This window comes from Mesoplodon mirus (assembly GCF_964341445.2).
Source record: "Mesoplodon mirus genome assembly, chromosome: 2".
Taxonomy (NCBI): Eukaryota; Metazoa; Chordata; class Mammalia; order Artiodactyla; family Ziphiidae; genus Mesoplodon; species Mesoplodon mirus.
The window spans coordinates 183,797,709-183,817,317 of record NC_138977.1 but is presented as its reverse complement, the minus strand read 5'-3'; the positions used below and the strand labels follow the sequence as shown (position 1 = coordinate 183,817,317).

Here is a 19,609-nt window from a genome sequence, read left to right as displayed (position 1 = left end):
TTAATCCAGGATAAAGCTATGACACACCAGCTATAATTTATCTGGTTGAAAGAACAGAAGGTATCTTGATGTGAAGTGTCATAATATAGTTGTGTTTCTTCTCTTTGCTACAGCCTTAATACAGATACTGGCAGCTGCTGCAGCTGAGCGAGATGTGGTTTATTTCACCTTTGGGGACTCAGAATTGATGAGAGACATTTACAGCATGCACACGTTCCTTACTGAAAGGAAACTGACTGTTGGTAAGTAGGGGATAGTCTTGACACTTGGTATCTAGATGGATTGTACACCATCCAGGAGGAGCACTTGCTAAATCTGGATAGATCATAGTGGATAAGAAAAAATGGAAGTGTGACTTTGATGGGGGGACAAGGTCTTACAGGGGCAACACTTGCAGAATCTTTTTCTGGCAAACTTGCATCCTCAATCTTGAATGAGTATGTCAGCTTATTAATTTAAAGCCAAGAAGTTGGAGTTAGTGTCCATTTTTTACTTTTGTGTGTATAGAAAACTGAAAGAGGGAAGGTATTGGCGGGTAAGTTAAAACCTAAGCGGCCTCACTCTGAGTCATGTTTATCAGACATGCCAGCATCCTCCATCTACTGTTTCAGCTGGACTTGAAAGGCCTTGCTATCATGGGAGCTAAATGTAAAATTAGAGTTGCCATGAACTCCCAAAACAATGCATGGATGATGTACCATGTATAGCCTGCTGTAATGAACTAATAAGTAGTTTCTTTAAGGTATTCTAAAAATTTTTAACTTTATATCAGGAAAGCCTTCCAGGCTTTTTTTTTAAAATAAAGCCTTTGTGCTCTATTTTCAAAAGCCAAATGTGAGCACATATTATTTAGATTAAGATAAAACTGAAGTGTCCTGTAGTAGTTTTATCCATCTGCATACCTTAATGTGCAAATTGGTCTGGCTTTCTACTCTTCAGGAGAAGTATATAAGCTGTTGCTACGATATTACAATGAAGAATGTAGAAACTGTTCCACCCCTGGACCAGACATCAAGCTTTATCCATTCATATACCATGCTGTTGAGTCTTATGCGGAGACCACCAACCAGCCAGGACAAAGGACTGGGGCCTGAGGATCCAAGTGAATAGAACCTCCTTCCACCTCTCATGAGAAACATCCTTTCTGAATTGTCAGGTGTAACATATGAACTGACTTAATATAAATGTGTATATAATCCACATTTGTAGGCAAGGATGCAGTCCCTTCCACAAACATAGACTCAAGACATATTTTGTTTCCATTTTTTTCTATTTCAGTCTTCATTCTTTGATTTTTCTTTCTTTTGCCCATCAGATTTCTTGTGAAATTTCATGAAAGTTCGTGCTCAGCCTGTCAGGTCTCTTTTTTGATGCCTGTATATTATACAAATTGCCTCTGCAGCTAGCAGATGCCAGGGAAGAAGGTGAAATCCTAGAATCTGTTTAACTAACTGGGTCTGCTAAAGATCTCCCTGTGAGCCTTTCACCTCCTACTCTTGTTATGATTGCATTGCTGGAGTTTTTGATTTTTGAAAATTAAGAGTTGGGTTTTTTTTTTCATACACGTTACATAATGCAGATCCCCTACATTAAAAGTTTTGTATTTAAGGCAGAATAATTTCCAGAAAGTTATTTAGTGACATCACCTTTATCTGTAATGGTTTGTCTGTCCTTTTTCCCCGACAATTTTTATTGATACTGTTTTTGGAAACTGACCTAAATGGAAGGAAATGTAGAATAAAAGAGTTTCCCAAATGGTGTTTAAAAAACAAACAGATTCAAGAGACTTGAAGGATCTTTTGTTTCTTGGGGTTTTTTTTTTTTCTTTCTTTCATTTTTGAATTAGGATTATTGTTTGTTCCTTGGTGCTTGAGGCATATTCATATAACCAAAGTTTAGAAACTGGGAACTTCATGGTGATCTGTACATAGTGAAGTTTCTGGTACTCAAAGGTTATACAGTTAATAAATTTTCATTAACAAATGATTTGTCAAACTCCCATATCATCTATATTTCATATATATATAAATATATGTTCTTTAAGTGTGTCTACATGCAAGCACATAAAATCTAAATAAAACTCGAATTGTGGAAATGATTAGGTTTAGGCTTTATTAGGGGCTCTATTTAAAATCCTTTATTTACAGTTGTGTCCATTTAAAATGGGCAACAAACATAAAAATGTCTCTCAGAAGTTAAAGCCAATGTCAATTCTGTGTTAACTGAGAGTAGAGTTTAATCACTGAAGCACTTATTTATATTTCTAAAGTAATTCTAAACCATACTGTTGAAGTTCTAGTTTATAGTCAACTGTCAGGGAAAGCTATTGGTGGTCAAATCCTATTAATAAGGAGTTTTAAGTAGATGGTCCACATACCTCGTATCAATATTGGCAGGGAAAAAATGGGGCCTTGGCCAGCATCTGTAACTCTTTTTGTTTATATAGAGATTGAGAGGTTAGTGGAATTTGGCACCTGAAGGCAGCCACTTGTCACTGATGAAGTTTTTAAAGATTTTTCATCATCTCTGAGTCCAAGGTGTCTGGCTTTATTTCTACTGGTACTAAAGTCTTCTCTTTCCTTCCCAACCCATTCCATGCTTTGGTTAAGCATTCATGGTATATTTCATTTCTTTTTATCTATCTCTGTATTCTTTCCCTCTTATCTAGCCCCAAGACTAAGTAAACAGTTCTTAAAATGTTGCATGAACAGTTTAGGAGGTTCATGTGGTAGAGAAATCATTGAGTCCGGGTAAGAAGACCCCCAGCCTAATATTACAGAATACAGAATCTAAGACTCAGCTCTTAGTACTGAACAGGTTGGTGACCAGGCCATCTTCCTGACTGCCTTTCTTCTATTGAGGGGTTTTCAGGAATAAAAACCTGCCTACTTCTTTTTCCAGTACATTCTTGAATTGGGACGGTTTAATCATGTGGAATGTATAGAGAGAAATAATGTCCATTTTTTGTGGTGGGGAGGGTGGTGGAGAGAACATGATTACTTTGTTCCTAAAGGCCCTCTGTAAAAAGAGGGACAAAGTCAGACATTGAACTAACATTTGTATCTATTTTAAGACATTTAACAGCACCTTTTTGTTCTCTTTCATTTAGGGTTTCTTTTATTACATGTTGTTTACCCTTCCCTTCTTTAATCTACTGAGGCATGAAAGGATATTTTCAGTTTAGAATTCTTAGGTTTTTAATATAACTCACTTGCTTTTCACTTTCTATCTAGCTCACTCAAATGTACAATAACAGTTTAAGGAAACAATGTGGACTAATGGAAAGGGCGTGAGATTTAAAATCAGACCAGCTGGGTTCAGATGCTAACTGTATCCCCAGCTAACATTTTAACCTTCTTTGGATAAACTGAATTGCTGAGCCTTACTTAACTCATTTAGAAAATGGGTTATTAGCACCTACCAAGAAATACTGTATATAAAGCAACGAACATAGGGTCTGGCACTTAGTTGAAACATGTATGGGGCACCTACTGTACATTAGGGATTGTGCTCATTGCTTTATATATTTTAGCCCATTTTACCCATGGGCTAACAGATGCCCAGACGTTAGGGAATACCATCTCAACTTCCAGGAGTTGATTATGAAAGGAGACTTACTTTGTAACCTGACAGAGCAAAGGTTCTGACACTCTTGTTCTCTACCAAGTTCGTAGTACAGCTTATTCTTCATCATGAATAACTAGTTATCAGTGGGGTATATTAAATGGTCTCTGAGAGACTTACCTATTTTCTTCCTGGTTGAAGTGACACTAAAGGCAAGAAGATAGGTATTTGAAAGCGAGATTGAAAAGAAGATCTAACCAAGCTCCAGGATTGCTATGTCAGGTACTTAGCCAATAATATATTGCTTTGGAAACCAAGTGTTAAGTTGCCCCACTCCAAGAATATGACGGAACAAAGAAGTCACTGGATTATATTCTTTAACACTTCAACAGGAAGAGAAGCAACTGCATAGATTCTCATCTGTTTTCTTCTGTCTTCTCCAATCCATGTGGCTGCATATTCATGGCTTTTTTCTGATGTAAGGAAGAAGTGCATCCTAGAATGTCTGCTTTAAAGACAAACAAAGGTTAAGAAGGTGTGTCCTTCCTCCTCTCAACCCTGTGGACCTGCCCCAGTCCTTTTTCTGGAGGGAAGGGAAAGACCAGCCATTCCTGGAACGTGAGCTCCGAATATTTAATCCTGTCCTTTGGGGGCTGGAAGTGGGTCCTAATGTGATACTTATTAGAACAAACTGCCAGAATCCACTGACCCACTGCTGTTCTCTGTGCCCATTGGAGTCCCGTTAGTCCCTCCTCACCAGATTCACACAGATCTACTGAGCCTTTAGGGTGGAAGGTTTCCCAAAGAAGACAACCAAAACTGTTCATCTGATAACTGGTTTTATTTTTCCTGTTTATTTTAAATGTAGGGCTAACAGGTCATGATGATTTTGAACCTGGGGATAAGGAGAGATCTGTGCTAATGTTTACATGATTTTTCTGGGAAGAGAATAAAGAAATTTTGATCCCCCTGGTATCACCTAATATACATACTCTCATTTTATTTTATTTATTTTAAAATTAATTCAATTTATTTATTTTTGACTCCGTTGGATCTTCATTGCTCCGGACGGGCTTTCTCTAGTTGCAGAGAGCAGGGGCTACTCTTTGTTGCAATGTGCAGGCTTCTCACTGCAGTGGCTTCTCTTGTTGCAGAGCACAGGTTCTAGGTGCGTGGGCTTCAGTAGTTGTGGCATGTGGGCTCAGTAGTTGTGGCTCGTGGGCTCTAGAGCACAGGCTCAGTAGTTTTGATGCACAGGCCTAGTTGCTCCGTGGCATGTGGGATCTTCCTGGACCAGGGCTCGAACCTGTGTCCCCTGCATTGGCAAGCGGATTCCCAACCACTGCAACCACCAGGGAAGCCACATGCTCTCATTTTAAAAATGTATTGTGTGTCTTAGGTATTTGATTAAAGTTTTTGCATATAGATTTGTTATTCCACATTAGGTGTTAGGCATGTAGAAACGGTCACGGGCATAAGGAACTTTCCAAAAGTAAAGAGAATTCAGGCTGCATTAGTTTTTCTTCCTTGTCAGGTTCCTGAGGTCACGTTTCCTGTTCATTTCCTTTTCCTAGTTTCCATCTTCCCTCAAGAGAGCTCAAATAAGAAGATGTCTTGAAGGTTCTGAGGACCACCGTCCTTCCATTCATTCACATATTCACAGACACTTACAAGTGCCTTCTCTGGGCAACCATTGAACTGTCTGCTCAGGGATGCAAAGATGAATGACTTGTCCTCTGCACTCAGATCTAAACTGAGGCACAGAGAGAGGGTGATACAAAAAACCCCACAAATATCATTTTCTTTTCACTACTGTGTTGCAATTCAACCTAGAAAAACGAATTTTTATGCTAACAATTTAGAAATTCCAATAGGCCCCTGGACCATGTCAGTTCACCAGAGTGTTTAATGCCCTTACACAACTTTCTTTGTTGGAGGGTTGCATAAACAAATGGCCTAACTAAAAACGTTAAGATGGGCTACCTAAATGTCCTTTCTTGACTTAATGTAGGAGCTGGCATGTGGCTTCTTGCCATCTTGATTCCTATCATCTGAAGTGCCTGCCATCTCTGGTTCTTGGATTCTGAGAAAGTGGCACTGGACACTAAAAAGTAGATTTCCTAATAGAAATGTTACTTTTCCCTATGGTGAGTCCACACAGGGTAGGTAGAAGGTCACGCTTATTTTAGCTGGAATTATATTGCCTCTGTTTGAATACTATACATTTAATAGATGAAAAATGAAAATTAGCTTTTACTTGATATCAAGGAAAAAATAAATTTTACTTGGCATCAAAATATTTCAAAATATGGGAACCTTGGGGATAAAATAATAAAAGGGTTCTTGGTGGTGAAAAGATGGGAGACCATGGCAGAGTGTTGCATTTTCTATTAAGATTTGTAACAAGAACCTATAAAGTTGGGCGTAAAAAATTTCAATATTTGGGAAGAAATATACTCACTGTAGAATTGATAATACTCTCAAAAATATACCCTGATCTGCTCTTGAACATGTATGAAGCATCGTCATCAGAATCTTGATCTTGCAGTATTTTAGAGTATTCATTTATTCCACAGATATTATATTTCATTAATTCTAAAACATTTTTTTCACATTGTAGCATCTGAAATCCAAATACTTCTAAAACTTGGTGGTATATCTTAATTTGCAGTATTTTTTAATGGTACATAAAATAAATGCATTTTATAATCTATGGAATCTTATATTTGAGGAAACATGGTAATTAGAATGCCAACCATATAGCAGTCAGTTTTAAGCTTTGGAGCTGTAATTGTGACCAAGATAGACTGGGTTCTTGTTATCAAGTTTACACTGTAGTGGAGAACACAGACAAGAGCTTGTAACATGACTTAGACTGGGTAGTCAGGAAATGGTTTTCTTTTTAAGGGGAATTTCAGACATATACAAAAAAAAGTAGGGTAATAAACCTCCATATATGTATTATCACCCATCTTCAACAATTATCAATTCATAGCTAATCTCGTTTGCTCCATATTCCTACCTATTACCCACCCCAATTTTTTGAAGTTCACCCCAGACATAATATATGTCTTTAAAGACTATGCCACAATATCATCACACTAAAATAAAAGAGAAAGGACTTCTTATTCCAAAAGATGGAGTACACAAACATTTCCCTATTCTTCCTGCTAAGTACAGCTAAAAACCATGAACATGACATATAAAACAAATATAAAATTCTGAAAGGGGGAAGAGAGAAGGCAGACTGGCTAGGGGAATCCTGGGAACCAAAGAACAATACAGTGGTAAGCTCCCTGGATTTTGTTATTGGTCGTATATCCTATAGTGATTACTGGAAAAGGCAGCCACCTGGAAATTCTGAGTGCAGATAAAGAAAGGCCCAAGAAAAGCCTACTCTCTTTAGCCAACGGACCAGGAAAGGGGCAGCCTACAAGACAGAAACTTTTATGTAATAAACCCTCTATTCAAGCCAAACACACATCAACAACAACAACAACAAAACTAAGACCCTACAAGCAAAGATAATGTATACAGCCTAGCCCTTCACCCTTTCCAGGTTATAACAAAATGCTCCAGTAGGTCAGGTGGTAAAGGGGGTCTCTCTCAATGCACTGTGAGTGGAGAACACATGCGAACACCGGACTTCTATCTCCACCTGGGCTAACGTGGCTCCTCTCCCATTTCCTGTTAGGTGCCCTGCCCCTTCCACTAGGAAGTGTCAGAGGAAGCCTAACTGACAGAACTTTTTCCCACTTCTTAGCAGAACTGAGGCCATTCATGCACTTCCATCTACCATTCTGCATTGTCAATGGAGAATACATGAAGAGCATCAGGGTGCTCCCCTTCCTAGCCAGAATTATGTCAGCATAGCCTACAGTGGAGCCTGAACTCCAGTTTCTACCCAGCAGTGATAAGGAGCCCTCCCCTGTGTGTGTCAACTGAGGCAGAGAGGAGAACCTGAACATCCATCTCCATCTGGCTGTAATGAGGCAGTGTCTTGTTCCCCAGCTGGAGCAGTACCTGAGGCCAGCTAAAATAGGTATCAGAGGAGGCCTGATAAAACACAAGATTTAATGAGATCCAGAGTCTCATAATATCCAAAATGTTCAATGAAAAATCACTTATACCAAGAACCAGGAAGATCTGAACTTGAGTGACAAAAGGCAACCAACAAACAGCAATATGGCGATGACACAAATGTTAGAATTACCTGACGAGGATTTTAAAGCAGCCATCATAAAAATGCTTCAACAAACAATTATGAACACTTGAAATAAGTGAAAAAGTCTCAGCAAGGAAGTAGAAAGTCTCAACAAAGAGGTAGGATATATAAGAAAACCAATTTTAAAACTAAAAACATACAATAACTGAAATTAAAAAAAAAAAAACCCTCCAAGAATGAGCTCAACAACAGAATAAAGAGGATAGAGGTGGCTTCCCTGGTGGCTCAGTGGTTGAGAGCCTGCCGATGCGGGGGACGCGGGTTCGTGCCCTGGTCTGGGAGGATCCCACATGCTGCGGAGCAGCTGGGCCCGTGGGCCGTGGCCGCTGGGCCTGCGCGTCCGGAGCCTGTGCTCCGCAACGGGAGAGGCCACAGAAGTGAGAGGCCCGTGTACCGCAAAAAAAAAAAAAAAAAAAAGAGGATAGAGGAAAGAATCAGTGAACTTGAAAATGGAACCATAGAAATTAGCCAATTTGAACAATGATAAAAATAGACTGAAAAATAATAAAAAATAGGGCCTCAGGAAAATCTGAGACTATAACATATGATAAAACATTCATATCATTGGAATTCCAGAAGAGAGGAGAAAGATGGTGTGGGATGAAGAAGTGTTCAAAGAAATAGTTTCTAAAAAAATTTCCCAAATTTATCAAAAGACATAAAAACCTATAGATTCAAAAAGCTGAATGAACTCCAAACAGGATGAACTAAAAAAAATCCACACCAAAAGCACATCATAGTCAAACTTCTGGAACCAAAAAAGAAAAATTATTGAAAGCAGTCAGAAATGACATCTTACCTGCCAGGGCAGAGGCCAGGAGACATCACGGTGGTGGGTCTATATGGCGGCAGCTCTGTGGGGCTGTCTGGCTCTTACACTCAGCTGCCACCGGCTCCTACAGGGTCTTCTGCAAGGGGCTGACCCAAATGCTCATCTTAGACCTGGCCTGGTAGTTGCGCATCAACTTCCCCTATGGCTTCATCATAGCTTCCGTGACGCTCAAAGTCCACATGCAGGTTCATACTGAGATCCATCGAAGGCCTTCCTCGGACTGACAGACGTGTCCTTAGGCTCAGGGCATCAGAGAACACCTAGCATGAGGGACTCTCAGCATCCGCCTCGCAGAAGAGGAGAGCAGGTGATGACTCAGACAAAATACTGTATAGATTTAACAGAATGCAGAAGGAGAGCCCTTGCCCATCAGATATAACTTCCAGGACGAATAAGCTTGCAGTTGATGTAAATGGTAATTCACAAAATGAGGAGTTGACATTGGAAATGAAAATGATCTGAGTGAGGTCAGCTTCTTGCTTCACGATGGCAACAAAGCACTTCCATGTTTGCAAGAATCAATAAGAAGAAATTCAGCTTCAGCAGCTGCTCAGAGGAAGACTGGATCTGTTCTTTGCTCCTGCAAAAGAGTGTTTTGCTGGGGTGTCCTATGGCACTGGAGAAGCTCAGGTGAGGCACTGGCTGGGAGGAGGGCCCACAGCCACTGAGAGCCACAGAGGACAGAGCCACAAAGGAGAGCCTGGGGAGTCAGGACTACCATCCTCTCAAAAATGGTCAGAAGTGGGGATTTGTGAGGATGAACCACCAAGTGCTTTTCTGGAAAGGCTAGACTCTGAGTTGGAACTGTCTTGCCTGCATTCCATCCTGTCTACACTGCTGCAGCACATCCCCAAATATTCTTGAATGACGAGACAAAATGTGTTTTCCCTAGCCATTCAAAGCTCATGTTTTCAGAGCAAACACTAGAATACAAGAAAATGCTTTCATGTGAAAAAAAGTACCTCAAATGATCTGCAGGTAACACTGGCATTACTGGCTCTACAAGCTTTTGAATTTGCAAATCTGTTAAGTCATAATTAAGGTACAAGCAGAATAATAAAAATAGATTAATTTTAAAAGTTGTCCTAAATGATTTCTTTTGCATTAAGTCTGGATGCAAACCATGCAGCCATGAAGCTCCTGCTTTGGTTTGTATGACCAGATAGACTTAAAGTAAGTGGAATTCAAATTCATGGAAAGCTGATTGATATGGAAGGAAATTTTTGACTTTTAAATTGTGCTTGAAAGACATTCAGGATTGGGAAACCATTTCAAGGAGAATATTGATATATCCTATATAAATATCAGATTAAGCCCTAAAGATTTAACATGAAGTCTTTAATATGCCTTCAACACCCATTCTAAAGGGCTATGGTCCCAGATACTGTCTCTCCAGACTGTCTCTGACAACCTAATGGAAGTAGATATTTGTAAAATCAACCCCCCTGTACTTGCTCTGAGCCAGGCTGAGTTGATGGTAAGCTGTTACCATTTCTGCATTTTGTAGAATAATTTTGGTCAACGAAGTTTGATTTCTTTTCTCACATGCCTTTCCTTCCACTTCAAATGCAATAAATGGAGGCCCTACAGTGAAAGTTGCAACGTTAACCTTACCTTTAGACAAACCTTTCTCTAATTAAGAACCCTAGCAGTGTTATTTGAAATAAAAATGAGCTTGAGGCTATCTGTCATTGCTCAGTTATAGAGAGGCAAATCAAGTATTTCCCTTATAGAAGGTTTCCAGTTTATCGGAGTCAAGGTATCTCTTACACTTAGATTTTTTCTGGGTTAACTCCTTTTGTTGTGTGTTGATAACTTTGATAAAAGGCACTTAAGAGTGTAAGTTTTTAAGCAGTCCCAAAGTAAGACTTAACCAATTTCAGAATTATTTGACTGCATATATTAGTTTATATTGTGTGCTAAATTACTATGCCGTGTGCTATTTTAGTGTTTTGGGAAAATGAAAAATAAAGCCCATTCTTTGGCATAATAAATGTCTCATTTTATGTGTGTAAAAGAAAATTACAATTGGTTTCTGATCAGGAACAATGAAGGCCAGAAGGAAATGGCACAACACTTTTCAAATTCTGAAAGAAAAGAACTGCCAACGCAGAATTCTTTATCTAGTAAAAATATGCTTCAGGGTTGAAGGGGGAAAATCAAGGCATTCTCAGATGAAGGAAAACTAAGAGAACTTGTTTCCAGCATACCTTCCCTAAAAGAATGACTAAAGGGAGTTCTTGAAACAGAAAGGAAATGATAAAAGAAGGAATCTTGAAACATCAGGAAGAACAGAAAGAGTAAAAATATGGATACAGTACACTGTATTTTTCTTGAGTTTTCTAAATTACGTTTGTTGAAGCAAAAATTATAGCTGTCTATTGTGGTTTTCAATGTATATAGAGGAAATAAGACAATTATAAATGGGAGGGTCAAGGGCATAAAGAGAGGTAAGTTTTTTATACTTTGCTCAAACTGGTAAAATATTGACACCAGTAGACAGTGACAAGTTATGTATTTATAAGGTAATACCTAGAGCAACCACTCTGAAAGCTATAGAAAGAGGTACACTCAAAAATGCGATAGATACATCAAAATGGAATTTTAAAAAAATGTTCAATTAACCCACAGATTGGCAGGAAAACAGAAAAATGTTAAACATAGAGAACCAGAAAATAAAAAATAATGGCAGACTTAAATATGCATGCATCATAATTACATTAAATAACAAGACACTAAGTATTAAAGATAGAGATTGGCAGTGCATTAAAAATATGACCCAATTATATGAACTATATGCTACCTGTAAGAAACTCACTTCAAATATAATGATAAAGGGAGGTTGAAAGTGAAAGGATGGAATAAAAGATATACTTTGAAACATTAATCAAAAGCAAGAGTGGTTATATTGGTATCAAATAATGTAGACTTTAGAGCAAGAAATTTAGGGATAGGGAGGGATGTTTCATAGTGATAAAAGGGTCAATCCACTAAGAAGACAGTAATCTTAAATTTTTATGTACAAAGTAATAAGGATGCAAAATATGTGAAGCAAAAACTGACAGAAATGAATGGAAACAAATATAAAATTATAGTTAATGACTTCAACATCCCTCTCTCAACAACTGATAGAACAATTTGATAGAAAATCAGCAAAGGGAATTCCCTGGTGGTCCAACTGTTAGGACTCTGCACTTTCACTGCTGAGGCCACGGGTTCAATCCCTGGTCAGTGAACTAAGATCCCACAAGCCATGTGGTGTGGCCAAAAAAAAAAAAAAAAAAGGCAAGGATATAGAACTCAACATCATCCCATCAATCAATCAACATGATCTAAACACTTAAAGAACACTCCACTCAACAATGACGGAATGCACAATCTTTTCAAGTACCTGGGGAATATATGCCAAGATAGACCATTCCTAAGCTATAAAACAAACCTCAACAAATTGAAAAGAATTGAAATAATATAAAATGTGTCCTCTGGCCACAATGGAATCAATTAGAAATCAATAACAGAAAGCTAAAAGGAAAATTTCCAAACACTTAGAAACTAAACAACACACTTCTAAATAATTCATGGGTTAAGTCTCAAGGAAAATTTTAAGATATATGTTTAACAGAATGAAAATGAAAATATATACACACTACTGTATATAAAACAGAAAACCAACAAGGACCTACTGTATAGCACAGGGAAATATACTCAATATTTTGTAATAACCAATAAGGGAAAATAATCTGAAATATATATATATATATATATATATATATATATATATATATATATATATATCTGAACCACTGCTGTACACCTGAAACCAACTATATTTCAATTAAAAAGAGGAAAGATCGCAAATCAATCAAGGCTACTATCTCAAGAAACTAGGGGAAAAAAGGCAAAATAAACTCAAGCAGAATGCAACAATGAAGAGCTGAAATGAATGGGATAGAAAAAAGTTAATTGAGAAACACAAATGAAACAAAAAGCTTTGAAATGTTCAATCAAATTTACAAACCTCTCACAAGACTGAAAGGGAAAAATAGAGAAGACAAGTTACTAACATCAAAAATAAAATAAGGGATATTACTATAGACCCTGCAGACATTAAAAATATAATAATGGAATACCACAAACAACTCTACACATATATCTGACAACTTTGATTATATAGAGCAATTCCTCAAAAAGTACAAACTACTACAACTCATCAAATATAAAATGTATAATTTGAATAACCATATAACTATTATGGAAATTGAGTTTGTAATTTTGTAACTCTCACAAAGCAATCTTCATACCTACATGGTTTCATTGGAGAATTCTACCAGCTGTTTAAAGAAGAATTAACATGTCTATAAAAACTCTTCCTGAAATAGAAGAGGAGGGAAAACGTCCCAATTTGTTTTATTACCTTGATACCAAAGCCAAAGACAGTAAAAACACAAACAGAACTGCAGACCAATATCTCTCATGATTAGAGACAGAAAGATTCTTAACGAAGTGTTAGCAAATAGAATTCAGCAATATAGTAAAAAAATTATACACCATGACCAAGTGGGATTTATCCCAGGTATGCAAGGCTGGTTCAATTAACGTAATCATAGCAATAGGCTAAAGAAGTCATATGATCATATCAAAAGATACAGAAAAAGCATTTGACAAAATCCAAGACATATTCATGATAAACACTCAGCAAACTAGAATACAGGGGAACTTCCTCAACATGACATACACACACAAAATCTACAAAAGTCTACAGTTAACACTGTGCTCAATGTTTAGAAACTAGATGATTTCTTCCTAAGATCAGGAACAAGGCAAGGATCTCTCGCTACGTCTATCCCACATCATACTGGAAGTTCTAGCTAATGCAGTATAACAGTAAAAGGTATATAGGTAGGTTGGGAAGGAAGAAATAAAACTGATTTTGTTCCCAGTTACATGATTATTGTTGTAGAAAATCCCAAAGATGAACAAAAAACTCCTGAACTAATAAGCCATTGTATGAAGGTTTCAGGATACAAGGTGAATACACAAAAATCAATTACTTTGGGACTTCCCTGGTGGCACAGTGGTTAAGAATCCGCCTGCCAGTGCAGGTGACATGGGTTCAAGCCCTGGTCTGGGAAGATCCCACATGCCATGGAGCAACTAAGCCCTTGCACCACAACTACTGAGCCTGCACTCTAGGGCCCACAAGCCACAACTACTGAGCCTGCACTCTAGAGCCTGCGAGCCACAACTACTGAGCCTGTGTGCCACAACTACTGAAGCTCGCGTGCCTAGAGCCCGTGCTCTGCAACAAGCCACCGCAATGAGAAGCCCATGCACTGCAACAAAGAGTAGCCCCTGCTCACCGCAATTAGAGAAAGCCCGCGTACAGCAATGAATACCCAACGCAGCCAAAAATAAAATAAATTAATTAAAAAAATCAATTCCTTTGCTATATACCAGCAATAAACAATTGGAATGTGAAATTTAAAATATAATGACATTACATTAATACCCCAAAAATAAAAATAATTAGGTATGTCACAAAATATGTACAGGATCTGAGGAAAACTACAAAACTGATTAAACAAATCAAAGATGATCTAAATGAATGGAGACATAATCCATGTTCATGAATATTGTCAGGATGGCACAATATGCATTGATCCATAGATTTCAATGCAATCTCAGTCAAAATCCCAGCAAGTTATTTTTGGATATAGACAAACTGATTCTAAAGTTTATATGGAAAGGCAAAAGACCCAGAATGGCCAACATAATACAAAACAAGAAAAGCACCACCAGCAGGCTTACATTACCTGACTTCAAGTCTTACTATAAAGTACAGTAATCAAGACAGTGTGGTACTGCCAAAAGTATAGACTAACAGATCAATGGAACAGAATAAAGAGCCCAGAGATAGAGCCACATAAATACAGCTAATTGATCTTTGGCAAAAGAGCAAAGGCCATTCAATGGAGAAAGGATAGCCTTTTCAACAGATGTTCAAACTGGACATCCACATGCAAAAAAATTAATCCAGACCTTACACCTTTCACAAAAATTAACTAAAAATAGGTCATAGGCTAAATGTAAAACACAAAACTCTAAAATTTCTTGAGGCTAACACAAGCCAAAATCTAGGCGACTTGGGCTTGGTGATGAGTTTTTAGATACAACACCAAAAGCATCATCCATGAAAGAAAAAATAGGTTAAAACGAATAACTCCTCCTCTGCAAAAGACACTATAAATGAAATGAAAAGGCAAGCTACAGATTGGAAGAAAATGTTTGTGAAACACACACTTGATAAAAGACTTGTACATTCCAAAATGTATGAAGTACTCTTAAAAACTGAACAATAACAATCCAATTAAAAAATAGACAAGAGAACTGCTACACATGTATTAGAATGGTTAAAATCTGCAGCACTAACAATATCAAATGCTGGCGAGGGTATGGAAATAAAGGAACTCTCAGTCATTTCTAGTAGAAATGGAAAATAGTACAGCCACTTTGGAAGACAGTTTGGTAGTTTCTTACAAAAGTAAACTTAGTCTTATCATATGATCCAGCAATCACATTCCTATATATTTACCCAAGTGAGATGAAAACTTATGTCCACAGAAAATTCTGCACATAAATATATACAGTGGCTTCATTTATGATTGTCAAAACTGGAAGCAATCAAGAGCTCCTCTGGTCGGTGAATAGACTGTGGAATATCCATACATTGGAATATTATTCAGTGATAAAAACAAATGAAATATCAAACCACAAAAAGACATGGGAGAACCTCAAATTCACATTGCTAAGTGAAAGAAGCCAGTCTGAAAAGGCTACATATTGTATGATTCTAACTATATGACTTCTGGAAAAGGTAAAACTACAAAGATAGTAAGAAGAGCAGTGGTTGCCAGGAGTTTGGAGTGGGGAACAGAGATGGGGGAAGGAGTGAAAAGTTGGAGCATGGAATTTTTAGGGTGATCAGACTATATGATAATGTAATGTTAGATACATGACATTATGCACTTGTGAAAACCCATAGACCTGTACAACACAAGCAGTGAACACCAAAGTGAACTAAGGACTTTAATAAGAAGTAGCAATACTGGGACTTCCCTGGTGGTGCAGTGGTTAAGAATACTCCTGCCAATGCAGGGGACATGGGTTTGAGCCCTGGTCTGGGAAGATCCCACATGCCGCAGAGCAACTAAGCCCATGTGCCACAACTACTGAGCCTGCACTCTAGAGCCTGCGAGCCACAACTACTGAGCCCGAGTGCCACAACTACTGAAGCCCGCATGCCTAGAGCCCATGCTCTGCCACAAGAGAAGCCACTGCAAAGAGAAGCCTGCGCACCACAACGAAGAGTAGACTCCTCTTGCCACAACTAGGGAAAGCCTGCGCGCAGCAATGAAGACGCAATGCAGCCAAAAATTAATTAATTAATTAAAAAATAATAATAAGTAGCAATATTGACTTACCAGTTACAAATGTACCACACTAATACAAGAAGTTAAGAATAGGGGAAACTCTGGGGAAGAGGGAGTGTTTAGGAACTACACATACTATCTTGTGAACTTTCTGTAAAGACAAAATTTCTCTAAAAAATAAACTCTTTTAAAAGAGGGGGAGGGAGGTGGGGGGAGGCAAAGAGAGAGAGAGAATAGTATGAGTTGATTGTGGGGCCAGACTTCGCATGGCTTTGAGCTGCACTGAAGATTTCACTGTCTAAAAACAATGGGGTGCCACTGATAGGACTCAGGTACCTAGTGTCAAGGTTTAGGGTTGAACATCTGCTATTTCCAGGCCTCTTGTTGATGATGGAGGTCTTGAGACTTTTTCACTAGTCTACTGAAATGTAATTCTCTGTACCTTCATGTGTCTATGAACATACCAACTCCCCCTTCCTTTTATTAAATAGTAAGCCTAAATTCAACAAACATTTGCTCCATATACTGGAATTTTAAGAGTTTATCAGTCCTTGAGGATATGAAGGGGCCCAGAGAATTCTACTTCTATCAGTAAGGTAGAGTAAATGATTTTAAAAAAAACCCCAGGGCTTCCCTGGTGGCGCAGTGGTTAAGAATCCGCCTGCCAGTGCAGGGGACATGGGTTCAATCCCTGGTCCGGGAAGATCCCACATGCCGCGGAGCAACTAAGCCTGTGTGCCACAACTACTGAGCCTGCGCTCCAGAGCCTGCAAGCCACAACTACTGAAGCCTGCACACCTAGAGCCAGTGTTCTGCAACAAGGGAAGCCACCGCAATGAGAAGTCCGTGCACCACAATGAAGAATAGCCCCTGCTCGCCACAACTAGAGAAAGCCCGCACGCAGCAACAAAGACCCAATGCAGCCAAAAATAAATAAATTAAATTAAATTAAAAAACCCAACTATACTCTAGATATAACATATCTTTATGGATTTTTTTGTTCTTGAAAAGTCCCCCTCCCTTCAGCCTCCCCCCAAGTGAATTAAAACTCAATCTAGGAATAGTAAATGGTAAGCAAAGGGGAGAGAAAGGGTTGTCCTGAGGGTGGGTGCCAAAAATTGCACTATAACTTGTATTACTATACTTTGGGCCAATATAGAAGGGGGAATGACTAGGCAGATTAGAAGAAGAATCAACTAAAACCAAAAGAAATGGAAAATAAAATTGGTTAAATGGCGGATTAGACACAGTTGAAGAGAAGGTTTGAGATTGGCAGCTATATCTGGCAGTTACTCAAAGTGAGATATAGAGAGGCAAGTCAATGGATAAAAATTAAATGAGATGGTTCATTTGACCGCCTTCACAGATCTGTCTTTTGATTCAACAGTATTTGGATGGAAGATAACCCAGGACTATTCTCCTTCTAGGCTCTGACCACACTTCAATGTTCTGTCCAACCTCAGCCTCCAAAGTACCTCTGAACCAGCTCATGTCTCATGCCTCCAAGACCAGCTAACACTGTATTTTGTGGCCAGTGCCTTGTCTCCAACAAGAGCTCCCAGATCCTTCAGAATTATTCACATAAGGCCAAGGCCACTCAGTATCCACTATCTGGCCAAGCTGCATTTGTGAATCTCTAACACCTGACTCTCTCTGGGCTTCTTTCTTCCTTCCTTTCTTCATTTCTCTTCCTTTCTTCCTTTCTCTTTCTTTCTTTCCTTCTTTCTTTCTCTCTTTCTTTCTTATTTATGCCATGTTGGGTCTTCATTGCTGTGCATGGGCTTTCTCTAGTTGCAGCGAGTGGGGGCTACTCTTCGCTGCGGTACATGGGCTTCTCATTGCAGTGGCTTCTCTTGTTGCAGAGCACAGGCTCTAGGCGTGCGGGCTCAGTAGTTGCAGCGCATGGGCTCTAGGCCACGCAGGCTCAGTAGTTGTGGCATGCAGGCGCTGGAGTGCAGGCTCAGTAGTTGTGGCGCATGGGCTTAGTTGCTCCGCAGCATGTGGGATATTCCTGGACCAGGGATCAAACCTGTGTCCCCTACATTGGCAGGCGGATTCTTAACCACTGCACCACAAGGGAAGTCCCTGGGCTACTGTTTTAATTGCAACAATGTGGCCCTCTAAAGGGTGTGTACCACTTCTGGAAGCTGTCAAGGCAGAAACACAAAGGCACCAAATGCCTCCTTGCAAAACTAGTTTAGTGACGGTGCCTTCTTTGAGGATAAACAGAAGCCATCTCAAGATGAATCAGGTTACACCTTGGATGCCTTAGAGGAGAAGAACTGAAGCTGGCCCTAATAGATCTGGATCCTCTGGGCTCTGACAGCACAGCTCCTCATGTCTGTGACTTCTGAAAGCACCACTTCCTAAGGCAGGAAGTGAAACGCATCAAGAAGATGTGCTTCCACCTGACCAACTTCTACAGGTCAGGCTCGGGTAGTACCTCTTTGAAAGACTCACACTCAAGCATGACTAGAGGCCTCCTGAATTCAGTGGCCCTTGAGGGGCACTCTTACATTCCCCTGGCAACAGGGACTCCACCTGAACTTCTGCTCCCATCCCAAGGGCAGTTGTTTATATACTCCTCCAGACACTTTTCCAAGCTGTGAACAAGGTGGAAACAATAAAGATTTTTCTTTTTAACATGGAAAAAGTTTAAATTTAAAATAACTAAAGAGAGTGGCATGGACTTATATATACTACCAAATGTAAAACAGACAGCTAGTGGGAAGCAGCCGCATAGCACAGGGAGATCAGCTTGGTGGTTTGTGACCACCTAGAGGGGTGGGATAGGGAGGGTGGGAGGGAGACGCAAGAGGAAGGAGTTGTGGGGATATATGTATAGCTGATTCACTTTGTTATAAAGCAGAAACTAACACACCATTGTAAAGCAATTATACTCCAATAAAGATGTTAAATAAATAAATAAATAAAACTAAGAGAAGTGTAGGATAGACTCAGATTTAAATGGGTCTGATCGGAGTCCCAGAAAAGAATAGGGACAGTGGGGCAAAGGCAATACTTGAAGATCATTTTCTAGGACTAATGAAATACTTTCCTAAAAACATCAGAGTGAAACTGCAAAACTAAAGCAGAGACTAAAAGCAAATCTTAAAAGCAGGAAAATAGAAAAGAGTGATACTCTGTTAAAAAAAATTAATGAAATAAGAATGTTATTATAACAAATATAATTATATTACTATAATCATAAATTTTTGTATATTGTGTGACTTTTATTCATTGGAAATTAATAAAAATAATACATTAGTGAATAAAATTTATGAAATAACATCTTTACATGCTAAAAGAATAGTTGTTAACCCACTTGACCACATTTCAAGAATGAAAATAAAGACATTTTTAGGTAAAACAAAAATTAAGTGTTTACCATATCAAGCTTTTACTAAAGCAAACTCTAAAAGGATATACTTTAGGAAGAGTGATGAAGAAATAAAAGTCATGTATATGTAAATATAATTTTAAAAACAAGAAAAACATTAATACCTAATTCATGAAGTTAAAAATAAGGACTAAAGTAAAATAATGGGTAATAATAGC

General features: G+C 38.6%; 1 protein-coding gene and 1 pseudogene across 5 annotated transcripts in view; both read left to right on the top strand.

Annotated features, from left to right (window-relative positions):
* Positions 1 to 1,773, top strand: part of PARG (poly(ADP-ribose) glycohydrolase) — a 116,305-nt gene extending 114,532 nt beyond the window's left edge. For all 4 annotated transcript variants that reach the window (XM_082609959.1, XM_082609960.1, XM_082609958.1 and 1 more), the window contains 2 exons: positions 114 to 242; positions 940 to 1,773. In XM_082609959.1, the coding sequence (XP_082466085.1) occupies positions 114 to 242; positions 940 to 1,094 (284 nt within the window). In that variant the 3' untranslated portion in view covers positions 1,095 to 1,773. The remainder of the gene's footprint in view (positions 1 to 113; positions 243 to 939) is intronic.
* A 7,193-nt stretch (positions 1,774 to 8,966) lies between these two features.
* LOC309816262 (protein FAM220A-like) overlaps positions 8,967 to 19,609 on the top strand; it is a 58,254-nt pseudogene continuing 47,611 nt past the window's right edge. Inside the window, exon 1 of the transcript in view lies at positions 8,967 to 9,579. The product of the transcript in view is annotated as a protein FAM220A-like (transcript). The remainder of the gene's footprint in view (positions 9,580 to 19,609) is intronic.